The 23612-nt window shown below is 38.7% G+C and overlaps 1 protein-coding gene across 1 annotated transcript in view; it reads left to right on the top strand.

Annotated features, from left to right (window-relative positions):
• The window catches only part of PBRM1 (polybromo 1), a gene marked incomplete at its 5' end in the record, with an annotated part of 62035 nt that overhangs the window by 8939 nt on the left and 29484 nt on the right, over window positions 1-23612 (top strand). Inside the window, 5 exons of the mRNA XM_082487691.1 lie at window positions 3714-3805; window positions 8179-8395; window positions 17405-17546; window positions 18111-18208; window positions 23011-23287. Coding sequence (XP_082343817.1) covers window positions 3714-3805; window positions 8179-8395; window positions 17405-17546; window positions 18111-18208; window positions 23011-23287 — 826 coding nt within the window. The remainder of the gene's footprint in view (window positions 1-3713; window positions 3806-8178; window positions 8396-17404; window positions 17547-18110; window positions 18209-23010; window positions 23288-23612) is intronic.

Genomic DNA, 23612 nt, shown 5'->3' with positions numbered 1-23612 from the left:
GAAAAAAGGTAGTTAGAGGGAAGTCCACATTATATAAACTGTTGTTTGTAAACCAATTTCTAGCCCTGAAAAGAGGCACGCAGTACTGAATATCTGGACTTATTAATCAGTGAAGCATAGATATGGTCTTGAACAGGCCGGTATAAAACACTGTTGATAGCTCTATTTGTTTCATGGAATGATTTTATTTAAGAAACAGCATTTTCGTCCTGTGAAAATCCATAGTGTACAAAGAAGTGATGCAGTCATTTTAGGTGTTTCTTACCTGAAATGCAATTAGTTTTTTTCTCGTATAAACTTTTTACTTACAAGTAACACTCAAAAGTAGGTATACATACTATTTGCTAGTATGAGCTGTGTCATTTATCTAAAAAAATAAGGCAATGTCTAGCAAGTCATCCAAGGAGTTAGCAAACTCTTTACAAGGCGAACTCTATTTGAGCTGTTTACTGGTGTTTGGTGCTGGAAAATAACTGCTGTCATTTCCAGCAAAGGTCTGTATGGTACAACTGAAAACACTAGCACTCCCTTACTTTACTGGAAGGCAGTTTAAATTTTTTTGTTGTCTGACAAATGCGTAGATGGTTTCAGTATTAAAAGTATTGCATAGAATTATTATGTGTGGAAGAAATGGAAGTTACCTGATTGATTTTTACTATTTGGTGCTTTGAGACATTCAACCTATGAAGTGTTTTTTCTGGTTTGCTTGCTCAGCGTTAGCATGCTTCCCATGTTTGGCTGAATCATTGCTGGAGCATAAGAAAATATAAAAGCAGAAATACTGTTAGGGAGTAATTCCTGACACATTTTAATAATTTTCCTTCTTAAGAGTATGTGTAGTGCCAGAAGACCTTGATTCTACCGACACTGAATGTACATATGTGTTTGCTTTCAGTAACTAGAATTACATATAGGCATATTTAGATTGTGATTTTATTTTCTCACTGTGTTGGCCATTGATGAAGCTCAGGATGTCATGAGTGCGTGTCATGTTTAATTTTGAAGCTTAACTGTTTTTCTTCGAGATAAAGCTGTTTGCACAAGAAGGGATGACAGATAAATCACACTGGTATTTGTTAGTTGAATTCCTCTCTTGCACTGCCAACCCATTTCCACTTCTCAGCTACCTAATCCTAGATGTTCTCTTATGTCCTGTGTTCTCAATAGACCTGCAAATTCTGAAGTAATCTGAACGTCAGAATAATTGACAGCTCCATCCTTTGTTTCTCTCACTTGGAAGACAAAAAAAAAAAAAAAAAAAAAAGTGCAATGCCTAAAGCAGGCTACAATAATATTGGGCTGAACACAAAAAAATTTGTGGTGAGAGAAAAGTATCGTGAAAACCAAACCTTTCACCTGCTCTTCTGTATTTCCCTGGTCGCTTTTTTTATCAAACCATTATTCATTTTTTGTTTCTTTCTGCTGAATCTGCATCACTATTTTTCTGTTTAACGTCCTAACTGCTTAATTGTCTCAAAGGAGAGTCTCCTTTACCTATTGCTGATTTTGGTAAAATCCCCCATAAGTGAACTTAAAGTTAATTTACTATATTTTTCTTCTGAATTTACATCTGTTCTTCTTTGTCCTTGATGGATCAGGCTCAAATTCATCGTAACACTATTAACCTCAGTTTTACAGACATGTTGCCTATGTGTCAAAAGTCATACTTTTCTATTGCAGTGTTCATTGTATCCTTTGTCATACTGGATTGCTCTTTGTTGGTGCATTTAACTGTCCTCCCTTAAATAAAGTGGCAAAATAAAGTTCCTTGACAATATGCACTGTCAAGCAACTTGACGCTAATTTTGTTAAGAATTGATAAAACATGATTGGCTCTGTATGATTAGCTTTATCTGGGTGCTAAGGAACATTTTGTTGGCTTCTTTCCCTGCTATTGTAGGCTGAGCTGTGTGTATAGCTATTAATCCTCAATCTAAATGTTGTCTTCCTCTGACTTTATAAACAAAATCAATATTAATGCTGGGGCACTAAATGTATCTTAGTATTACTTTACTTTTAGTTTTAAAACATTTTATATCTGTCCCTGAACCTTTTGGCTGATCTATCAAAGTAATTCTGTAAAAAGCTTTATCCTTGCTGCGTCTTTTCTTGGGTCTAAGGTGGGCCTCTTTTTTTCCCCTTTCCTTGGCTTGTCTCTTCTGCGTTAAGGACTCCATCAAATTTGACTGCTTCCAAGCTGACAGGTCCTTCCTCACAGGGTAAAGGCAGTGTTGGTGATGAGAGAAATTCTTCTAACAAATATTATCGGTAAGTAAATTGTGGACTTGGAAGAAAAGCTGAGTCCTTATCATATGGAAATACTAAAATTTTGGGTTTGGTTTGGGTTTTTTTTTTTGTTTTTTTCTTTTTTAGTTGAGAGTACTCTTCAATATTGACTCAAATACTTCTGAGTTTCAAATAGATTTCAGTCAAATATCTGTTATGTATGATTTAATAAGTTACTTTGCCATAATTACTCTTTTTTATTTAGCATTTCAAAACACCTGTCATAAAATACTCTGTATGCAATTATTTCCTTAGAAATGTTTTGAAGAACAGTATGTTAAGCTTCATGACAAAATAAAACAGGTGAAAAAAAACATGGAAATACGTTGTAAATCTACAAAAATTGTATTTGGAGACTTAAAAGAAATTAAATAATTAAGAGATGGACGGTGGAAACCAATGAAACCTGTAAAAAGAAAGTATTGCATTTGGGATGCATTTACAGCAAACTTGTGGAGTAGATTGGATTACTGGAGGCTTTCAGGTTTTGTTCTTTCAGTCATCAGTTGAGAATTTTGGTATGTAGCCAAGGTCTCATGTCTGCAGTCTCTGGGTCGCTGTCTTGAACCAGTACTACTCCTGGCTAATTCCCTGCCTGTATGCTCTGAAACCACGGTTTTAACACAGCAGCTGCAAGGGTCTTTAAGGGGCTGAGAGTTTGTACAGAGTTGGTGTCATTTTAAGCAACCCATCCGCTTTTTCCCAGTCTTCACTTTGCTCCCACAGGGCAAAGCTGAGCCCATTGCCGGAGGTCCCCAAAGAGCTGACCTAGTGAAAAAGCAGAGATTGTCAGGCGTAGCCTACAGTGTAGGTATGAAACGCTGTGCCCCAGGTTTGGGACAAAAGGGAGGAAGAGAGGGATGCTGAAGAGAAGTCTTTGTGAGACCATAGCCTGTGTGGGCCCTGATTTACTCCACCTAGAAAGCAGAGGAAGCTGCTTCACATACGGGCACTCTGTGTGCTGAAAATGGCCAAGGTGGGGACGGGGGAAGATAGCATATACAGCTTACAGAGTGCATAAGTTCCTTCAAGTAGACAAATGCCTGTAAAGCAAGATCAAATAACAAAATTATTAACTGGGAGGTACTTGTTATCATCTCCTTTCTTCCCCAATAATTCAAATACTCAAGTATTCAAAGCAGGACAGAAAGTAGCTAGCTTGAGCTCTAGCTTTCTGATTGTGTGTCCAGTTTTTCAGTTTGATGGACCGCCTCTTGAAATAGAGGCAGCCTCATGGGTCGTTAACAGTAAGGGCTCCAGTCTTTTCTTGCGTAGTCATGCCTGTATTCCTGATAATGTAGGCAACCGTTATGAGCTTCACGTGTTTACTTAGACACTCTGGGAGACTGTTAATGGTTAACATGATAACCCTTTTCTTTTGTTTATTAATTTTGCACTTCTTTTTTTTTTTTTTTTCTCTTTTATAGTAACAAAAGATCAGCCCAAGGGGATCGTTTATCAGCAATAACTATGGCATTGCAGTATGGATCAGAAAGTGATGAGGATGCAGCTTTGGCTGGTAGGAACTGAAATGCAGTTTCTCTATTTATTTTCTCTAATTGAAATGTTTCGAATAAGCAAAATTATAGAGCTCCTGATACATTCAAATACCTTAATTTCAAAAATATTTTGCAGTGTTTAAAAACTCAACATGTAATTCTGTTAAATCCAATCCCTGTTTCCTCTAAGTACAAGTCTGTAAATGCACAGCTGGTAAGATAGGGTAGGCCAAACTTGCTTGCATGTTTTGAATTTAGCGTGTGTGTTTCCAAGTATACTTATCCAAGCTTTAGGAAACTATTGCTTGGTTTTATTCCTTCTAATATGAAACAGAAGAGGAGGCACTGGAAGAAGACATTGGGTGCTCCTTGCAGTAAAAGAGATTTATAGTGCCGCAATTGTTTGAGAGAAGTCTTGCTCACTCGGGTTTGTTCTCACTTGCTCTCTTGTGCCATTGGGTCCTCTAAGTACCTGTAAGGTTTTAATTTTTTTTAAGATGAAGATAATCTATATGAGGTATAAGGATAGATAAGTGTTAGAACTTAATTTAGAAATATCTGGTCTAACCTAGCAGTCATGAAATCTTGCACAAAGCTGTATGTTCAAACAAAAGCATGTAAAAAGGCATGCCTTCATACAGCCTCCTTAGTTTCATAATAAGCATGTTTTAACATTATACTATGAACATATGTGCCATAATATGTGCATTATATCAGATATTTCAGTATTGGTTATAAATTGTTTTTCATTGACTTTTAACTTGATAGTTACATTCTCAGTAACTTCCTTGCATTCATCTCAGAGTGGGTTTCCAAAATGGTTTTGTACACATACTGTTTTATTTTTTGCTTACACTTAGGTTGGTTCAGTGTGATTGTTAGCTGTTATTTTTGCAAATTGTAATTCTGTAAAATCACATAGCTTTTTACATCTTTATGTGATTTAAATTATTGAAGTGATTTAACCACTTTCAGGTGCCATCTTTACTATGGACTTTATTGTCATTTTCATGGGGCCTCTCTTATGCGTCTGAGATTTTTGCCTTGCTGCTCTTGAAGCTCTCCTATCTTTATTGTGTTCATCTAAGACTCCATGTCAATTTTTCTGGCAGCCCTCTGACACCCTTAAGATTTTCTGTCCCTCCAACATACTACTTGGACATCCTAATGCTTTCAGTCTCTGGATGAAAAGGATTTTTATTTAAACCAGATGGTCTTTTTATTAGTTGCTCTGGTATCTCATCTTTTTTCCTTCCTCTAACACTTGTTAAAATAAATGAGAACTAGACTGCATGACTGAACATGAAGAGAATTTTCTCCTTCTCGATACAGAGAACTAAATCTTTGTAAGCTTCTTGGATTGTAGGAGTTGCCTAAGGAACAAACAATATCTATTTCCAACTTGGAGTTTATCCTCACAGTTTCAGAGGGTGTCATGGTGTGATGGAGCTTGTAAAAGATTTCTAGCTCAAATGTACTAGGACATGAGCTGCTTCTGCAGCTCCCTTGCTCCTCATTATAAATCTGTAAAGGCAGGCGTAGATGGTCATTATGTATTCCTTATTTATGAGGATTTCATTTTGTAAACAGATCTATTTTATTTCTTACTATTTCATTTAGAAAAGTTTTAAGACTGGATGTTGCTTTTGGTTTTACTAGCATCTATCTTCAGTTAGACTTTGAGCATTCATTGTTGTCTAGGCGCTTTGGCACCACAATGGAGACAGTGTTTAAAACAAATCACTGAGTAAAGACTAATTTTCTTTCATATACATTCAAATACTGTCCTGTCTCTCTGCTCTTTTTCTGCCTCATCATTGAGTAAGAATGCACGTATGTAATATCTGCATTTATACCTGATGATAAAGCTCGGTTCCAGTTGTAAATCGGATAGCTTCCTCCTTTTGCAGTCAAGTCAATTTAAAATCACTTCATTAGGAAGCTCTGTCTTCATTAGGAAACAGTCGCTGTGGTATGGAATGAACAGCCGGAAATATGTTTTATTTGGGACTATTGAACGGCATATATTTTGTGGTTATGATTTACTGCATGGTTTGTTTGGTTTTTTTTTTTTTTTTCCTGTATCTGCTAACTGTAGTTGTGGTAACAGCTGCATGAAAGGGGAGTAACTGACTGTTACTCTCCACTGCTAGCGTGTGCTTGGTGGGGGTATGGGACCAGGTGCTACTGCATATTAAAGAATCTAAAGTCTTGCATTAGGTTGTTTGTTCCATAGCAAAATATGGATTTTTCTGTCTTCTGATCTGACTAATACATTCTTCTTCAGCTCTTAAGATAACAGGTTTCATATTAGGACACACTATAATTTTCTGAATGTGTAAGAACATGTAAAGTTTGACAGATCGCTTTTAAAGAACATACACATCATAATGAAAATGTTTATAGCTGTATTACAATATTATGTAAACACTTTCCTTTTAGTACCTGTTTAATCTGCTTAGATTTTTATCTTAGGGAATGCCTCATGTTGTACTTTTAATACAAAGGAAGTACATTTCTTAATCAGGGCATTGAACTGCTATGTTGCTGGCTGCCACATGTCAGGGAACAACAATATACTTGACCATTTTCTTATTTTTTCTCTTTCGTGAAAACAAGTTCTACTTTTTCTATTATTTTCTCACTTTTTGATGGAGCACTCAGAACGGAACTGTTTGAGTTAAACAAAATCCAAGACAGTATTTTGCTGCATAATCTATTTTGGAAACTTACTTTACCTGATAGCATTCTCTTAGCTGTTAGCATTTATCTCCATGTTCGGGTCGATGTGTTAGGTACAGGAGAACATAGTGCTACCTCCAAATCTTTTGTTTCTACTGGAGTTATTCTGTCCAGCTGCTGCTTTGCTGGCTACTGTGTAGTAGATGCTAGGCAATTACGTGATGCTGATTGACATACAGATACATTCTATAATAATTAGGATAATTTTGAGTGTCTTCCCTGAATGAACAACTTTGTTATGTGTTTGCATCTATACCGAGATCTGCTTGTGTTTTAGCTTGCATCCAACTTTTCTGGTAGGTCCCATACGTCATACACTCACGTAGATCTGCAGTGTCAGACTGCAGAGGGAAAATGATAGTACTATGTTGTTATGCAGTCAGAGCATCCTCTGGCTTTGTCATTATTTCAATATGTCTTTACTGAACTTGGATAGAAAGTTTGAAACATTGCCAGCCTCCACTGAGCAATAATGCATGCCAAGTTTCCAGCTGGCATTTTCGTGTTGGAGAACTGTCTTTTGTGTAACTGAATTACCCAGTGTGTCATCTGCCAAGCTTTCCTTCAAACTTCAATTCATAAGAGGGGAAAAAGGGTGAGTAGTTTAACTTTGGTATGTGCAAAACCACATAGATTTTATGTTATGCCTGTCTGCAAGCTACAAATTACACCATTTGTGTTACTGAGAAGCATGGAAGGATTGGTCAGTTGTTGCTTCCCATCCTATGTTTCCACTACCAGTGTTTTTTTCATTCCTGTTGTGTTTCTGTTGCCCATGTAATGTTTCTCCAAATTTTATCTGCAGTAAATGTTAGCTCTTCATAGCATTTCTTTCATTCATTCTGAACCTGAAGCGCAATATATGCTTCATATAGATAACCAGAAAAGCTTGCTATAAAACTTATAAATACTTTATTATGAAATGTTTCTGCTAATAATATAATAATTCTAAAATATTTATTTCTTCATTTTGCTGCATATATTAGAGGTGCACCCTCAGGCTTTAGTGTCAGGTTTTTTCTGCTAAACTTCACGATTTTTGAATTGAGCTGTGATTAATATGGTCTAAGGGATTATAGAAATTTTGAAGTCAGCTTTTTGGTATATATGCAAAAATTCATTTTTAATTTAGCCATTTTGCTTAACTGGCTAGGAACCTTTGAAAATTCCAGACATGGTTTGTCAATTTGTATTCTTGTAGTGAGCTCTTGTCAGATAGCAGAGTGGCAGTAGTTCAATATACAAATGTATTTGGCACAAATATTAGTATTAGTGGTTTGGTGGGTGAATAAGGATGTAGCAGTTGTATAGGTAGTGTGTGATTGAATAGTGCTGTTATGTAGTCTCCTGTATGAATACTTCTCAGTACGTGTAGGTGGCAAGGGTGTATTACCGGTGACAGAAATCTCATCTGATAAGAGAGATTGCAATACCTAGATAAAGTGCTTTTTTTGTCAGCTTGAGCCTCGTAAGATGTATTTGTGATGTCCCTTTCTGAGGTATGAATCTGACTGCCAGGGTAGCTGAACACCCTCTGTTGAGGCACTGCTTTTTCTTCTGGTTTAGACCTTTATCCAGTTAAAAAGTCAACCAAAAAACCCAGTCTGAGTTGTCCTGCTGAGTTTCCCGTTTTTCCTTTCTCTCTGTGCAGCTGCTGCGCGTTACGAAGAGGGAGAATCTGAAGCCGAGAGCATTACTTCCTTCATGGACACTTCTAATCCTCTTTATCAGCTTTATGACACAGTTAGAAGTTGCCGTAATAATCAGGGCCAGCTCATATCTGAACCCTTTTTCCACTTGCCCTCCAAGAAAAAGTATCCTGATTATTATCAGCAAATTAAAGCACCTATTTCATTGCAGCAGATCAGGTAAGAAAACGGAATGTAAACTACATCTGGTGGGAAACTATTCAAGGGTTTCTTTTATTTCCAGAATCCTATCTTGTGGTCGAGTTGTCGATGGCTAATGCAGTATATACCATCTTTCCTCTACATTTGGTTGCTCCTCGTTTCAACTCAGTCTGCGTCAGTCTTTTGATCATCTTTTATAGATGGCTGCCGTTAGGTTTGTTTTCGGTGGAGTTTCATTTGTAATGTGCCTGAAAGGTTGCCGTGTCAATGATTCTGAAGGCTAGGTGAGCAGCAGAGATGAAAGCTTCCGCAGAATCCCCCCACTATTTTTCCTTGACCCTGGTGGCTTGGTTACCTCTTACTGCGGTCTTTTTTAAATTAATAGTCTTCAGCAATGTGAATTGTAGAAAGATAGTTGCAATTACATTCCTTTTGTCTAGGTCACAGTAGAAGTGTGGAGAATAATTATTTTCATTCATGATGTAGCTAGTGTGGGCTGAAGTACCAAAGCAGTGCACCCTTCATAAATCTGTGAGCCATGAAAGGTTCATCAACTGTCAGAGCGCAGTTGTTGGATTAAAAACCTGAGTAAAAAAAAGTGAGCAATATCTTTAGCGGTCGAAGCTAAGCTAATATGATGGATATATGTCAGGGTCCTGAGTGCATTAATAGACCTTAATGGCACTGACTAGCCGCAGGTGGCCCTGGCCCCCTGCCCAGCGGCCCCTGGGGCTCCAGTCCCTGCCTGAGCTACACTGCAGGAGTGCTGGTCCTCCAGCTTTAGTGAGCGAGGACTGGATCCTAACACTGTTCGTGTCTTTGTAATCCTCTCTAAAACATAGGTCTGTAAATTTTAGTTATACCATAATATGATCTGCTGGACTTGGTATAATTGTGGAATAAGCAGTGTCTTTGTTAAATCAGAAAGTAACAAAGCTGCTTTTTTTGTTTGTTTGTTAATCTGTCAGAGGGAATGTTCCACGTGCTGGGGAACAAGTATGGAGCTGCCACACTGGTTATCTATCCATCAGTGGCTTTAAAACAATTTTTTTCTTGGTACAGCTGTTGGCTTGGCAAAGAAAGTGTCTTGTCTTGAACGAAGCACAAAATGTACTTGATGGGGAAAAAAAAAAGGTGAAATTGAGAAAAATCATTGACAGTTGTCAGGGAGCTTTTTGTGTGAATGTACCAAAGAGTATCTGCTCAAATTATGTATAAATGGATTTAATTGGGAGAGAGCTTCCATTAAAAATACACTTTATATCAGTTATAGGACAAATAATAAATAAAGCTGCATTTCTGCTGTCCTTACAGTGTAGGCAGCTTGCATCTGGCTATGTGAGCAGTACAGAAATTACAAGCAAATGTACGAAGAACTGTAGAAAAAAAATTACTTATTGCCTGAGAGCTTAGAAAATAAAAAGAGACAGTCTTTTTAGAAATAGTGTTTATAGTTCAAAAGTTACAGTATTTATAATAGTCCAAATTCTTTTAGCAAATTCTGAAATTCAACTCTTCTTTAAATTACTACATAATCTTCAATTTTTACTACACTTAAAAAGCCTTGAAGTCATGCATATGTGTACTTGATGTGTTTTAGGGAAAAATGAAGCTAGCATGGCTTTACTGATATTGCAAATATGTCTAGGTGTTCAAAACTGCCACTCATTAGGGGTGGAGGGGGTTGTGGTTTGTGTGTTTGTTTTTTTTTTTTTGTGGTGGAGGTTTTTTTTGTGTTTTGGGTTTTTTTGAGATGTACATACAAAAAGCATATCTTCTGTTCACAGGTGGGGACAGAAAAGTTCATTGTCCTAGTGAAAAGTTGAAGGTGTTAGAGTAAAGCCTGGCATTCCTGTCCCATATATATTTTGCTTTGGCATCTGGCTGCCTCTGTTATCCTGCCAGAGTGAACTGTGAAATGTGTGGCCGTTGCCAATTTTACAGCTAGTCATATATTTCAGGAGTTTGTGTATGAGTTAAAAGCAGAAAACCCTTACAAAATAATATATGACGTCTAGAGGGAGAGTATGGGTATGTTTTGTTTTAATGAGATGTACATCGTACCTATCCCAGCCTCTCAATCACTTTATGAGCAATATGAACCTCAGTCATTTGAGCTGAGTGCCGATCCCGAGCTGTTTCTGCATGTGGGAGGTAATTCCGCTGGTGGCTTTAGTTTTCTGCTAGTTTCCTCCCGACTTGCTCTTTACAGAATCCCAGAGTAGCAGAGGTCGGAAGGAATACCATCCGGTCCAACCCCTGGCTATAGCGGAGTTATCCGGAGCCAGTTGCCCACGACTATATCCAGTTGGGTTTTGAATATTTCCACAGATGGAGGCTCCCCAGCATCCCCGGGAAACCAGGGACAGTGTTTGAACACCCTCACAATAAAAAACAAACAAAAAAAAAACCACCCCAAAACCCAAACCAAGTGTTTTGTTTAGTTTATTTTCTTTTTCTTGTGTTCAGATGAAATTTCATGTGTTTCAATTTGTTCCCGGTAGCTCTTGCCCTGCCGGTAGGCGCAGCCGAGACGAGCCTGGCTCCATCTTCATTCCCTCCCACCAGGTGCTCATGCACACACTGGTGAGACTCTCCTGCCTCAAACAGGACAAAACTCAGCTGTAGAACAAGAATGTCTTGTTTAAAAAGAAAGGCACGACACTGGGAAGGCCGTGACTTTCAGATGTGGTAAAAGTGCGTGGTGTGGAGGTTATTTTTGCAAACTTAACATTGCTGGCGAAAAATCTTTCTGTAATTACAAAGACTGGAGGAATAGTTGGGAAATAACGCAGCAGAGTGTGTTCAGTTACCCGGTACGTGCGTGCTAGATCCTGGCTTGCTTATGAGAACTGTTGCTCCTTATTAAATTTTACAGTGTTGGTAAGTGCGATCACTAAGGCGAGTGGGTCAGGCTTTTCTGCGCCAGAAGAGGGAAGCGCTCCAGGGAATCCCCTGGCAGCAGTTCTCTCCTAATACACATGTGAGGCCGATGGGGGTGTGCAGGCACTGAAATCGCTCTCTGTGTTGGCACGGCCCAGTGTGTTGCGCTCCGGGAGGCTGGGGTTGTAGTTGAGGTTTAAAAAAGTGTGTGGATCTAGCATAAAACACGGTTGGGTTTGTGTGATGTCTACTATTTGAGGGTTTGAAATGCGTTTTTCTTACGACTGTACATCCTGTGGAACAGTTGTCTGCGACGCAGGAATTTAAATGTTAGATTTCACTGCACTGGGATGTGTTGAGGTTCTCCTGAAACTGTGAAATTTGTGGTGGCTCTTGTTGCCTTTGGATTAATTATTAATTATTTGAGTTGAGTTTATAGTAAATACGATCTGGTCAAGCATGGTTTTCCTTATCATTTAACCACTTCTAGTAATATGGCACATAAAGCGGTGGAACGTATCTTGAAATAATGGAGACTGCTGTCTGGGTTAAAACCTGAAGAGTTTATAGAGAACTTAATTTTTAATTTAAATAACAGGTTAAGACCAATATGAATTAAGTTCTTAATTAAAAAAAATATATTCGTATTTTATTATTACATTGACTTGGGAAAAATAATATGTGACTGTGTTACAGTTTGCTTAATCTATGAATGGGAAAATATTCTCTGCAGAGAAAATTATGTCTCTCTAATATTTAGAATACCTGGCAAATTTGCACTTTATCTGAGATTTAGAAGTTTTTTCATGCCTTTTTACATTTAATATAATTTAATATTTGTTGAATGTTGTACGGTTTTAAAGTCTTCTGTAAGTATAGCCAATTTTCCTACCTTAGCATGTACTTTCAGTGCATATCACAGGTATGGCCTTTATAAAATCACGGGTTCAAGTAAACAGGGCTCTGGATGATTATTTCATTCCTTAAATAGGGCATTTATTAAATGCCTGTTGCATGCATTCTTTTGTTACAGTGTTTTTTCCCCAAAAAGGTCAGACTAGCCTCTGGATGTCACAATTTCAGAACAAGAGAAAAGAAGTTACATGATAACTGGGTTTAGCCTTGTGTTTGAGTATTCTTTTTTTTTTTTTAATTTTTTAGGCATAGTGTCTGACTAGTAAGATGGATCTTTTGATTATATGGAGAGAGTATCTCGCTGTTCTTCAGTTCTTTTGGATGTTACACCTGGAGGGACTGATGAGTTTCCAGTAGACCTTTTAGGGAGTTGAGTGCCAGCTTACTGTATGGCTTTTTAATTAGTATTCTGATTTTGACGAAATTAAATGTTATGCCAGTCTTGTTTTGGGCTTAGTGGCCTTATGAAACTGTAACCTACTATTTAAGCTATTTTTATCCTCATTTTGCAAAGGTCATTATGTTTAAAAGGATATTCTTGCAAGTTTCACTCATGCTTTCAGGTACAATCGTATCACCATCAATAATTTCATAGAAATTTCTCTTGGTTTCTGGTGTATAAAGGTAAAGTTTAGTTTGTAATATGTTGGCAGTGACTTGCTGTTGAATAGAACAATGGATTTGGTTAGTTTTAGTGTCACTTTGCAAAACAAATTGATGTTTATAAAATTCTTTTCTTCCAAGATTGGTGAGGTTTTTTTTTTTTTTAATTTATTGTGAAACTGCATTTCATGCTGTAAATTCAGAAAAGGCACAATACATGAGTTCTGCTGATTTTGAGTATAATTAAATCTGTTCAAAGTACTTCTGTGAATCACCTTCTTGATTAATCATCCCGTTGCTCGCTGCCAGCAAGCGCATTGAAGAGGTAGGTGGTTATTTGCAGACTAGACCAGGATTACTTTTCTGCCTGTGTATTTTTCTTTCTTTGTATGTGTGGTTGGAAGTTGTCTATCTTTACAAACCATGTGGGCTAAGTCTTGATTTTAACTTTTGTCGCCAAGCCCGTCATGAATTCAACTGTGAACGTGGGTTGTTTGCTTAAAATCAGGTGGGCTGCACCTTGCTTATTTGGTTGTGGATAAACAAATGTGGATAGAAGCAAGATTTTATTTCCTGGTAAGCTAGTTCGGGTGATAGCTCATCCTTCCTTTTTAAGCCGATGTTTCCTTTTGTCTTCTGGCTCTAGGTTAAGATTTAAAGGTGTAAGAGATAATTAAGCTGCTTTTCTTCGCTTGTGAGCTACAGCTACTGGGGCCCTCACCTTCTCCATCAGCTACAAGATTTTGTTTCTGCAGGGTCAGGAGAGCAGAGAATCAGTGCATGTAGAATGGAGTATTTAAGACTAATGGCAACTTCCTATGTTTTTTCTGCTTTTTGGTGCTTCAGGGTTAGACGGCTGCATTGTAATGTGCATAGGTCACTGCCTAAATACACACAAATGAAGCTAGTGTGGGATGCCAAGGCTATGCGGAGGAAGTGGTATATTTTTAGGTGAAGCATGTGACTGTGGTGTTCTGGGGTCTGCATGAGCTACCTCTCTGTCTCTGGGAGGAGAGATATAGCAAGTCCCAGACTTGTTAGTGCCAAGTGGCTTGGGATCTGCTGATATGAAGAATCACCAGTTTCTTTGACCATATCGTGAAATTGTACAGGACCAATTTAGAATTCTTTTTTTGTAAAAAGAAAATTATTGCAGGCAGGATATATTCCCTAGAGGAAACCTGTTACCTTGCTTGTTCTGCCTGCAGATGGTTTGAGTTTGTTCTGCTTCAGAGGATATGGCAAATTCCCCCTTTTCTGGGTTTGATAAAACTGGCACCTAAACATTTGATTGAGCAGGGTCAAGATACGGTACTAATAAGTAAATTTGATTTATGGCATCATCATAGATTCTAAACTTACATGTGATAAGGATGTAGAGTTGTCTATTGGCTTTAGTATCTCAGGAGGATGGTCGTTGATGTTGAGTTTTTTAGTCAGTGTAATCCTAGATAGTCAGTAGCATTTCAGGGCATTGCTTTTTTCTTCTTCCCTCCCTTTCCCCCTGCCTATATGCTGACGTTAATGCAGTTTTAAGTTGGGTACAGAACATCTCCAAATAAAGAGGAGTAATACAAAGTGATAGTAGGGGAAAAACAATTCGAATTAAGGAAGTAGTACTTCAGTTTAGATGTGGTCCTTTGGGTTACTCTTTCAAACAGCTGAACCCGGACCTCATGCAGCAGCAATCAAAGTAGGAACTTGCAATTCTGTAATTCTAATTTATTAAATTAATTGGAAGACTAGAAAATTTTGATTTTGTTCTTCCTGCTGTCCAGTCTCCCAAAGCTTGTTTTAGTTCTCTGGAAGAAAGCAAACATGCCAGAGTTGCACAGGAATGTTTATAAACTACGTGCTAATATTTAAGCAAAATTTGAGCCAAGAGTTGGAAAGCAGGAATGTTGCATTCACACGGGCTTACTTGCAAGAGGATGAACTGCAGAGCAGATCTTGAGAGGACTTCATCCCAGCTTGGTGGTTGTGATTTCTGAAGCACGATTCCGTGTCCTCCAGCAGTTGTCTTTATCAGTAAAAAGCATCGAGATGTTTTAGACATTTGTCTTGAGTATTTAATATTCAAATCTAAGGCTGTTGTGGTAGTCTTTACTTATTAGACCCTTAGTTAGAGCCTAATTCTGCGAATTTGTCAGTATGAGTTGTCACTTAGAAACAAATTCTGGTGATGTCGTCTACATCCAAGGGGAGAAAAAGTCTGTCAGCATTTCTCTCCAGTGCTGCTCCTTAATTTGCTTCTACACAGGACTTGCTTTCTGAAGTTTTTTATGTTCTTAATCTCTGAAGTAGTTTAGCTGACTTGGGTACCTTTTCTAAGATGCCTTTAGACGTTATTTTGGTTTTTCATTAATCCTTTGAAAGTTTGAATCTATTTTATTAACATCTGTAGTAGCATCACTAAACAGGGAAATTACTGCTTGTTTACAGACTTCATTACCCTGTGTGCCTTGACAAATTAGAATGTTCTTAAATAATTCTGTTTTGAAAAAAATTAAAACTCACTTTTGATGTTTTTGATAAATACGGGCTTACTAGTGGGTTTGGTTTTTTTTTTTTTATGCAAGTTTTTTAAGCGTTTCTATTCTGTTTTCTTGAGTATTCTCTTAGTGATGTATTAGCTTTTGTAACACCGAGTATTTGTGTGCTGAAGTCCTGTAATGGCCCGGCAATATTTTCGTTGAACTATAAGAATTAATTACAGACATCTCGCTCTATAGGTTTTGCTTTCAGATTAGCTGGAGAAGATGTAAGGTTGTCGGTAGTGTTTGTTACCAGACAGTGGCAAGAACGTGAAACAGACTCAGCGTTTACATCCTCAGTATTTATGAGCGCGTGCATCATATGTTAGTGGTTTAGGGTAAAATAATCCTGAATTTCATGGCCTTTTTATTTTTTTACTTTTTTAACACCAGGCGTGTATTCCTTAACATATGCAAATAATTGTTGCTGGTACAAAGTAGAAATGGAGGCTAATTTTGCCGTTTCTTTGTGGCAATTTAATTGGTACCCAAACTCTTTTGCTTTCGGAGGGGTGTGTGTTTGGTTGCTTTTTTATTATTACTACTTGTATTTTTTACTAATCTAATGACAGTTGTATTGGTAACTCTCGTTTTTTTTGGAATTGCAGAGTGAATGAAGCTGACAGGAAAACTTTTCAATTATCTGTTGCTTCAGTTGGAAACATTAAAAATAATGTTAAAAATGCATAAAAGTTTGCAAGACACTGAGGTCTTAAAAAAGATACGTGAACCTAAACCAGTCACTTTAAATGAGAATGGCAACAAGGAATTTTCTCCACATCTTACATTGAGGACATCTGTCCAAAATTGTTTTTTGCTTTTCTCATAGTCATTGAGGACGCAGTAGTTCATCAGCTCTGACAGAAATAAGAAAGAAACATGCTATATTTCAGTACAGTGCGTGCAGCTGCCATCCTGGCAACATGCAGTTAGTTGGATGTTTCCTGCGAAATGTATTCCCATCGTGACAGCTGTATAGACAACATGTGCACTTCTCAGTAGTTTTTACAGCAGTTTTAGGTGTGTGCCATGTTTAATCCAACCACGACTTCCTCATCCTTGGCTGACCAGTGAAGAGTCCCGTTTAACACAAGCTGAATGTTGTTACTCTTTGTTCACTGGTTCAGCTGTGAAGTCACGTTGGGACTAAAAGATATTATATTAAATTTATTTTGTGGTAGTGTTTATGCTCCATCGGGCAAGTTTGCATTCAGGTAGGTGCCGTGGAAACCAGGCTGGGTTTAAAGGTGGTGAGCAGGCGAAAAGGTGGTGCATAGCCGGTGGATGTGACAGGCAAGTGGGTGAGGAAGGAGATGTGAAGGAGAATGACTGGGTTGTGCAGTTGTGAGAGGGTTTGGTGTTTTTGTTGTTGCAGATTACAGTTTTCTGTTGCGGTTAATGAGATGTTGGAAGGCTTAAAAACATCGGCTAGAACTTTACCACTTGTGCAAGGAAATACGAGAAAACACTTTAGGTTACCGGCAAACATAGTGCATTGATTCATCTGTTTAGCATATGAAAAAATGAGTTTTTTCTTTTGTCATTAGTCCTTTTCTAATTTTTTTGCACGTGAAGTGAACTTTGCCGGTAGCACCAGTCAGCAACCCGGTGGTTTTAAGAGAAGGCAAAAATTGGAGGGGGTTAACATGAGCGGTGTTGGGGCACTTCTGGTTCTCACTGAAGATGAGTGGAATTGATGTGTAGGGAAGGCAGCGTTTGCGGCTGCGGGGAGCTAACCTGTCACGTTGACATCATACCCAGGCCCTACAGGTCACAGCTGAGGCGTACTGGAGTCATCTCAGCAGGTTGTGCTTCTGCCTCGTCTCTACCCTATCTCATCTGAGTATGAAAACAGGACTTCAGTCCGACAACTTTCAAGAGGGCAGCTTTCAGAATTATTAAAATCATTCTTTAAGAGGAGATATGTTTCGCTAATATAGTTACAATTGGAAGATGTTACTGCAGCATCAGAAAAAGAAAACGCATTCCTGTAATTAGAGCGCTTTGGATATTGATTTATCGGGAAGATGTTAAAGAACTGTTTTGCAATGTGTAACTTGTGAAATATCTGATTGGTATTTCTCTTTTGCAGAACCAAACTGAAGAACCACGAGTATGAAACCTTAGATCAGTTGGAGGCTGATCTGAACTTGATGTTTGAAAATGCCAAGCGCTACAATGTTCCCAATTCTGCTATCTATAAAAGAGTACTGAAAATGCAGCAGGTTATGCAGGTATGTGGAGTGGAACAGTGAAAATGATATAATTTCACACGTGAATTTGTTTCCCTAATGAATGTTTTTCCAAAATAATTTTTAACGAGACCTGTATTTGCAGTGGTACTTTCTTGCTTAGGGGGAAGTCTGGGAATGAAGAACATCATAGGGTGATTTTTCTTCAGCACACCTGCTGCCTTCTGTGATTTCTTTTGGTCACTTTTATTGCTTACTATGACTCTTAACACAATTACATTGTGAGAAAATTGATGATGTGGGGTTTTTTTTTTAAGGTTTGCAGGTAATTGGAGGATGCTAAAACACTTGAGATTTCATGAAATGCTCCAGCTAAGGGCTGCAGTCTGAAAAGGCATTGTTTTCAAATTGATTCCTCAAAAAATGTTTCTGACAGTTAAAAAGAATTATACTTCTATTTTATGATGGCCAACTTGTGTTAAATAAATCACTGTATGGTGGTTTAGTCTCAAAACCTGAGGATGCATCTGATCTGTTCTGATGTTTAATATTGTTCTGGAAGTGTGCAGCAGTGAGTTTGGCTTCAGGTTTTTCTTTTTTTTTCAGGCAAAGAAGAAGGAACTTGCTAGGAGAGATGATATTGAGGATGGGGACAGTATGATTTCTTCTGCTACATCTGATACTGGAAGCTCAAAAAGGAAAAGGTATGCACTTCTGTAGTTCCTGCAGACTGTGACATTGCTACATCTTTTATTTGTTTAAGAGAATATTAAGTCATGGTTTTTAGCATTTGTGTAGGATTTGTAGTTCTGAAACTAACCTCATTAAGTGTTTGTTCTAATTAATTCAAAATTATTTGCTGACTTTATTTTCCTTTTTTGGCCTATTAGTTGGCAGTTGCCAACATAACTTCAGGAAGTGGCATGGACACTGTAGTTGCACTGAATTAGGTAATTTTGCCAGTGGATTTCAGGATTTTTATTTGTGTTCTGTTTGGTTTTTGTTTTTTTTTTTTTCAGCCTGGTGGGTGGACTGTCTTCACAGATTGTTAGCAGTTATTGCTTCTTTTCTACTACTTCTCCAATATGTGACTATTTATGTAGTTTGGGTAGCAATTTCAGAATATAGTTAAAGTTAACACTATAGTTGAATTAATTTTTTGGAAGTTTGTAGTATTACTCTACAAATATTTTTATTTGGTGAAGTCTCCTGGCATAAATATTTTCATTTTCCATGACCTGAACTCTGCTTGAGTAGTTTTCATCATTAATGTTAGAAGACTGCGTCTCTCTCCTTTCTGAATTTGCACTCACAGGTTACCTGTCAGCTGCTGGACCAGAGGGTTTTTGAGAGAGAGATAAACTGAGTATAATAGTTTGATTATTCTGGATGCTGTAACGTAAACAAAATTCACAATGATTTAAAATGTACTCTTTTAGTGAGCAATAATGATGGTTTATGGAAAGTATCCTGTAACGGTGATAGCTGTTGTGTAATTAATATTAGTGATGCATTTCACTACATGAGTGATAGTTTCGCTAGTCTGCTTGTGGTATCATTTGAAGTAAGTTCCAACTTCTGACAATATTATTGCAATAATAGCAACTGCCAGTGTTAAACTGTAATTCAGCATCTTTCTTTGGTGTTGCTTATGACCTTCAGCTTCCTGTATTTTCAGTCCTTTGTTTTGTCAAAGTGACAACAGTGGGGGGGCGGGACACGAAATAGAGCAACAGCAAAGGGTCACTTAAGAACAATCGAGCGCAACAGTGTACAGTTGTAAAAAAATCTCCAGAGAGAAAATGTTAACATGGATTGAGGAGGTGGTACAGTCTAAGGGTGCTAGGAAGAAGAAAAGTAGTGGAATGGTAAGACAGACCACAGTACCAAATGAACATCAGGAAGGAGCAAATTGCAAAAATTGCTAGTTTTGTGATCTTCAGATTCAAAGAGAACTACTAACCCAATCAAGCAAGTAAACTGTCATCAGTGTCCTTTTAACCCTATGTTGCTTTTGATCACCTTGTGCAAGAGAATACTGAAACACTTAAAAGAAAAAAATCTCTCGGGCCTTGTCATCCAAGAACAGTAAAAGAGAGAAAGTTGTGTTTGTAGGTAAGGGAAATCAAAATGATTTTATTTTCTTCATGCCTGAAGAGAACCTGAAAATGCTTTTGATGTTGTCAGTTCAGTAGTTGTTACCAGTTTCACTTGCTGAATGACAGGAAGCAAAAGAAGATTGTAAGTGCTGCTGATAGCAGAAGTGAAGCACCGAGAGAAATTCCAGAATGTTGCTGAAAAACTAGTAACCTAGGCAAAATTCATCCCATTGGGAAAATAATAGTAACACAGAACAAAGCTGTTTGAATTTCCACTTTTATGTATCAGATGTGTGACCTGAATCTTGAGTATCACAGTATGCTAGGGATTGGAAGGGACCTCAAAAGATCATCTAGTCCAATCCCCCTGTCAGAGCAGGAACACCTAGATGAGGTTGCACAGGAAGGTGTCCAGGCGAGTTTTGAATGTCTCCAGAGAAGGAGACTCCACAACCTCCCTGGGCAGCCTGTTCCAGTGCTCTGTCACCCTCACCGAGAAGAAGTTTCTTCTCAAATTTAAGTGGAACCTCTTGTGTTCCAGCTTGAATCCATTACCCCTTGTCCTATCATTGGTTGCTACTGAGAAGAGCCTGGCTCCATCCTCATGACATTCCCCCTTTATATATTTATAAACGCTAATAAGATCACCCCTCAGTCTCCTCTTCTCCAAACTAAATTAGAGACCCAGCTCCCTCAGTCTTTCCTCATAAGGGAGATGCTCCACTCCCTTAATCATCTTAGTTGCCCTACGCTGGACTCTCTCCAGCAGCTCTCTGTCCTTCTTGAACTGAGAGGCCCAGAACTGGACACAATATTCCAGATGCGGTCTCACCAGGGCAGAGTAGAGGGGAAGGAGGACCTCTCTCGATCTACTAACCACCCCCCTTCTAACACAGCCCAGGATGCCATTGGCCTTCTTGGCCACAAGGGCACAGTGCTGGCTCATGGTCATCCTGCTGTCCACCAGGACCCCCAGGTCCCTTTCCTCTACACTGCTCTCTAACAGGTAGCTCCCCATCCTATACTGGAACCTGGGGTTGTTTCTGCTCAGATGTAGGACCCTACACTTTCCCTTGTTGTATTTCATTAAGTTATTCCCTGCCCAAATCTCCAGCCTGTCCAAGTCTCTCTGGATGGCAGCACAGCCCTCTGGCGTGTCAGCCACTCCTCCTAGCTTAGTGTCATCAGCAAACTTGCTGATAGTACTCTCAATTCCCTCATCTAAATCATTGATGAATATATTGAATAATATGGGCCCCAGTACCGACCCTTGAGGCACTCCACTGGTTACCAGCCTCCAACTGGACTCTGCCCCATTGACTACGACTCTCTGGCTTCTCTCCTTCAGCCAGTTCGCAGTCCACCTAACTATCCGATCATCCAGTCCACACTTCCTCAGTTTAGCCATGAGGATGCCGTGGGAGACCGTGTCAAATGCTTTACTGAAGTCAAGGTAGACCACATCTACCGTTCTGCCATCATCCATCCACCTCGTTATTTCCTCATAAAAGGCTATGAGGTTGGTCAAGCATGACTTCCCCTTGGAAAAGCCATGCTGACTGCCCCTAATAACCCTCTTATCCTTGATATGCCTTGAGAGGGCACCAAGGATAAGCTGTTCCATCAGTTTCCCAGGGATGGAGGTGAGGCTGACCGGTCTATAGTTACCCGGGTCCTCCTTCTTGCCCTTTTTGAAGACTGGAGTGACATTGGCTTTCCTCCAGTCCTCAGGCACCTCGCCCGTTTCCCAAGACTTGGTAAAGATGGTGGAGAGTGGTCCAGCAATGACTTCAGACAGCTCCTTCAGCACCCGCGGGTGCATCCCATCTGGACCCATGGATTTATGGATGTCCAGGTTGCTTAACTAGTCTCTGACCCAGTCCTCATTGACTAAGGCAAACTCATCCATTGACTTGACTTCATCTTCATCTGGGGTCTCAGCGGAACAGGACTCCTCAGGACAGCCCCCGACAGAGTAGACACAGACAAAGAAGGCATTCAGTAGTTCTGAGTATTGGCAGGCCTTCTACTATTTCTGCTTTGGTTTTGCTTTACCTGCTTTCACGGAACTAAACATTAAAACTTGGAAATATGTTAAAATGTGGAATTTGGAAGCATGCCTCTGTTCTAGCATTGCTCATCTGCTAGTGTGAACAACTAACTATCAGTTTCCAGCAGTGAAGATAATGCAGAAAAAAGTTTTTAACCTATAGAAGATACAGTTTGAATTTTCTTACGTGTTGTGACATTAATTTTCATTAGTTATTTTGTTGACCTCACCAAGGAGCAAGAGGTATCTGAGGCATGAGGCTATGGTGGGTAAGGTATATTTTAAATGCAGGAGAAAAAGATCCAGATGGTGGAAAATTTTTGATGCGGTTTGGTTTCTAGCGAGTTGTACAGTGGTGTTTTGCACATTCTGCAAATGAAGATAGTTTTTGTTGATGTCTTTACAGATAACATGGTCAAAGTTGTAACTACCTGAATAAGTCTTACAGAGATTGCAATTGGAAGTTGGTTTAAAAGTGCTCTGTGGAGAGTGCATTTCTAAGAGTGCCACGGTATCTGAGCTGAGATTATATGTTGTTAACATAAGCTTTGCTCTCCCGTATCTGTTTTGTTTATAGATCATGTGTACAGGGAGCCGTGCATAGCTGTTTTCCTGATAAGATGTGTCTTGGTTGTGCTGTCAGATTTCTTGAGTCAACCGTAATACCTACACATAGGACTCCAAAGTTTGTGGCCGTTTTCTACCAGGGTTTGCAGTTTTGGTGAAATTCATTGACTTGTTGTAACTTCATTTGACTGTGGTTGACAGACATTTAAGCAACTCAGACCCTTCTTTCTACTACGTTCTTGATGTCCTTATTTTTCTTGTATCTGGTACTGAAGAAGATACAGAATTACTCCGAGATAAATAGCTCAAATCTTTGATATTCTGTATTCAGCAGAGGTAGTCATGAAGATACTGACTGAGGGGTTTTTCCCTGTTTGCACTAGGTCTTGAGATCTTGGATTCAGACTTGATCAGTTGTGACTGATGCATTCTCTCTGGTGCTGGAAAGCGCTTAGGGCTCCTTTTGACCTTTGCACTGTTGAAAACTAGTTATTTGTTTTATTCGGTAGAACACTGAAGCTCAAGATGAACGAGACAAATATCATATCTTAAAGTTGGTTTCCTGTTTATTTAGCAGACTGTTGGTTATGATGCTGTCATTATTTGCAAATGGACCTATGTTTCTAGTACACTGTCTTAATGTTCAATTTCTCGTGTGTGTGTTTTTAGGCAGTTGTGGTTGTTTTCTCATGGTAGAGGACAATGTCATTTTGATACTAGTGTTGGAAGTGGGGAAAAGAGCCCCTGACATGTTTTCTTTTCCTTTTTGTTCTTCTCCTTAAACTATCAGTAAAAAGAATATACGAAAGCAACGAATGAAGATCTTATACAATGCAGTTCTGGAAGCTCGAGAACCGGGCACAGGCAGACGGCTCTGTGATCTGTTTATGGTTAAGCCATCCAAAAAGGACTATCCAGACTATTATAAAATTATCTTGGAGCCAATGGACTTGAAAATGATAGAACACAACATCCGGAACGATAAGTACATAGGGGAAGAAGCCATGATTGAAGACATGAAGCTCATGTTCCGAAATGCGAGGCATTATAATGAGGAAGGCTCCCAGGTACTGTTTTGATTCTGCAGTCACATTTACCTCTCTGCTTCTTTGCAGACATATAAGTTATGTTAGGATGGTTTAGTTTTGACTATTACTCTCGTTATTTATGGTAATTGTTTGCTGAACTAAAATAGAAATATGACTTTTTCTTTCTGCTGAAGTTCTAAATTCTGTCTTTGTAGTTGTATAAACACGAAATGCAACATGCTCCTTTGCAAAGGTTAGATTTATTTCCTGTTAGCTGAACTCGTTGCTCCACTCGAAGAACATCAGCTGAATGTTTCCTAGTGTGTTTAAAAAAAAATAAGCTGGTTACTGAATTCTCATTATT

This window comes from Vanellus vanellus, assembly GCF_965231255.1.
Source record: "Vanellus vanellus genome assembly, chromosome: 9".
NCBI classification, from domain to species: Eukaryota; Metazoa; Chordata; class Aves; order Charadriiformes; family Charadriidae; genus Vanellus; species Vanellus vanellus.
The sequence above is the reverse complement of the archived record's forward strand: the minus strand, read 5'-3'. Positions and strand labels throughout refer to the sequence as shown.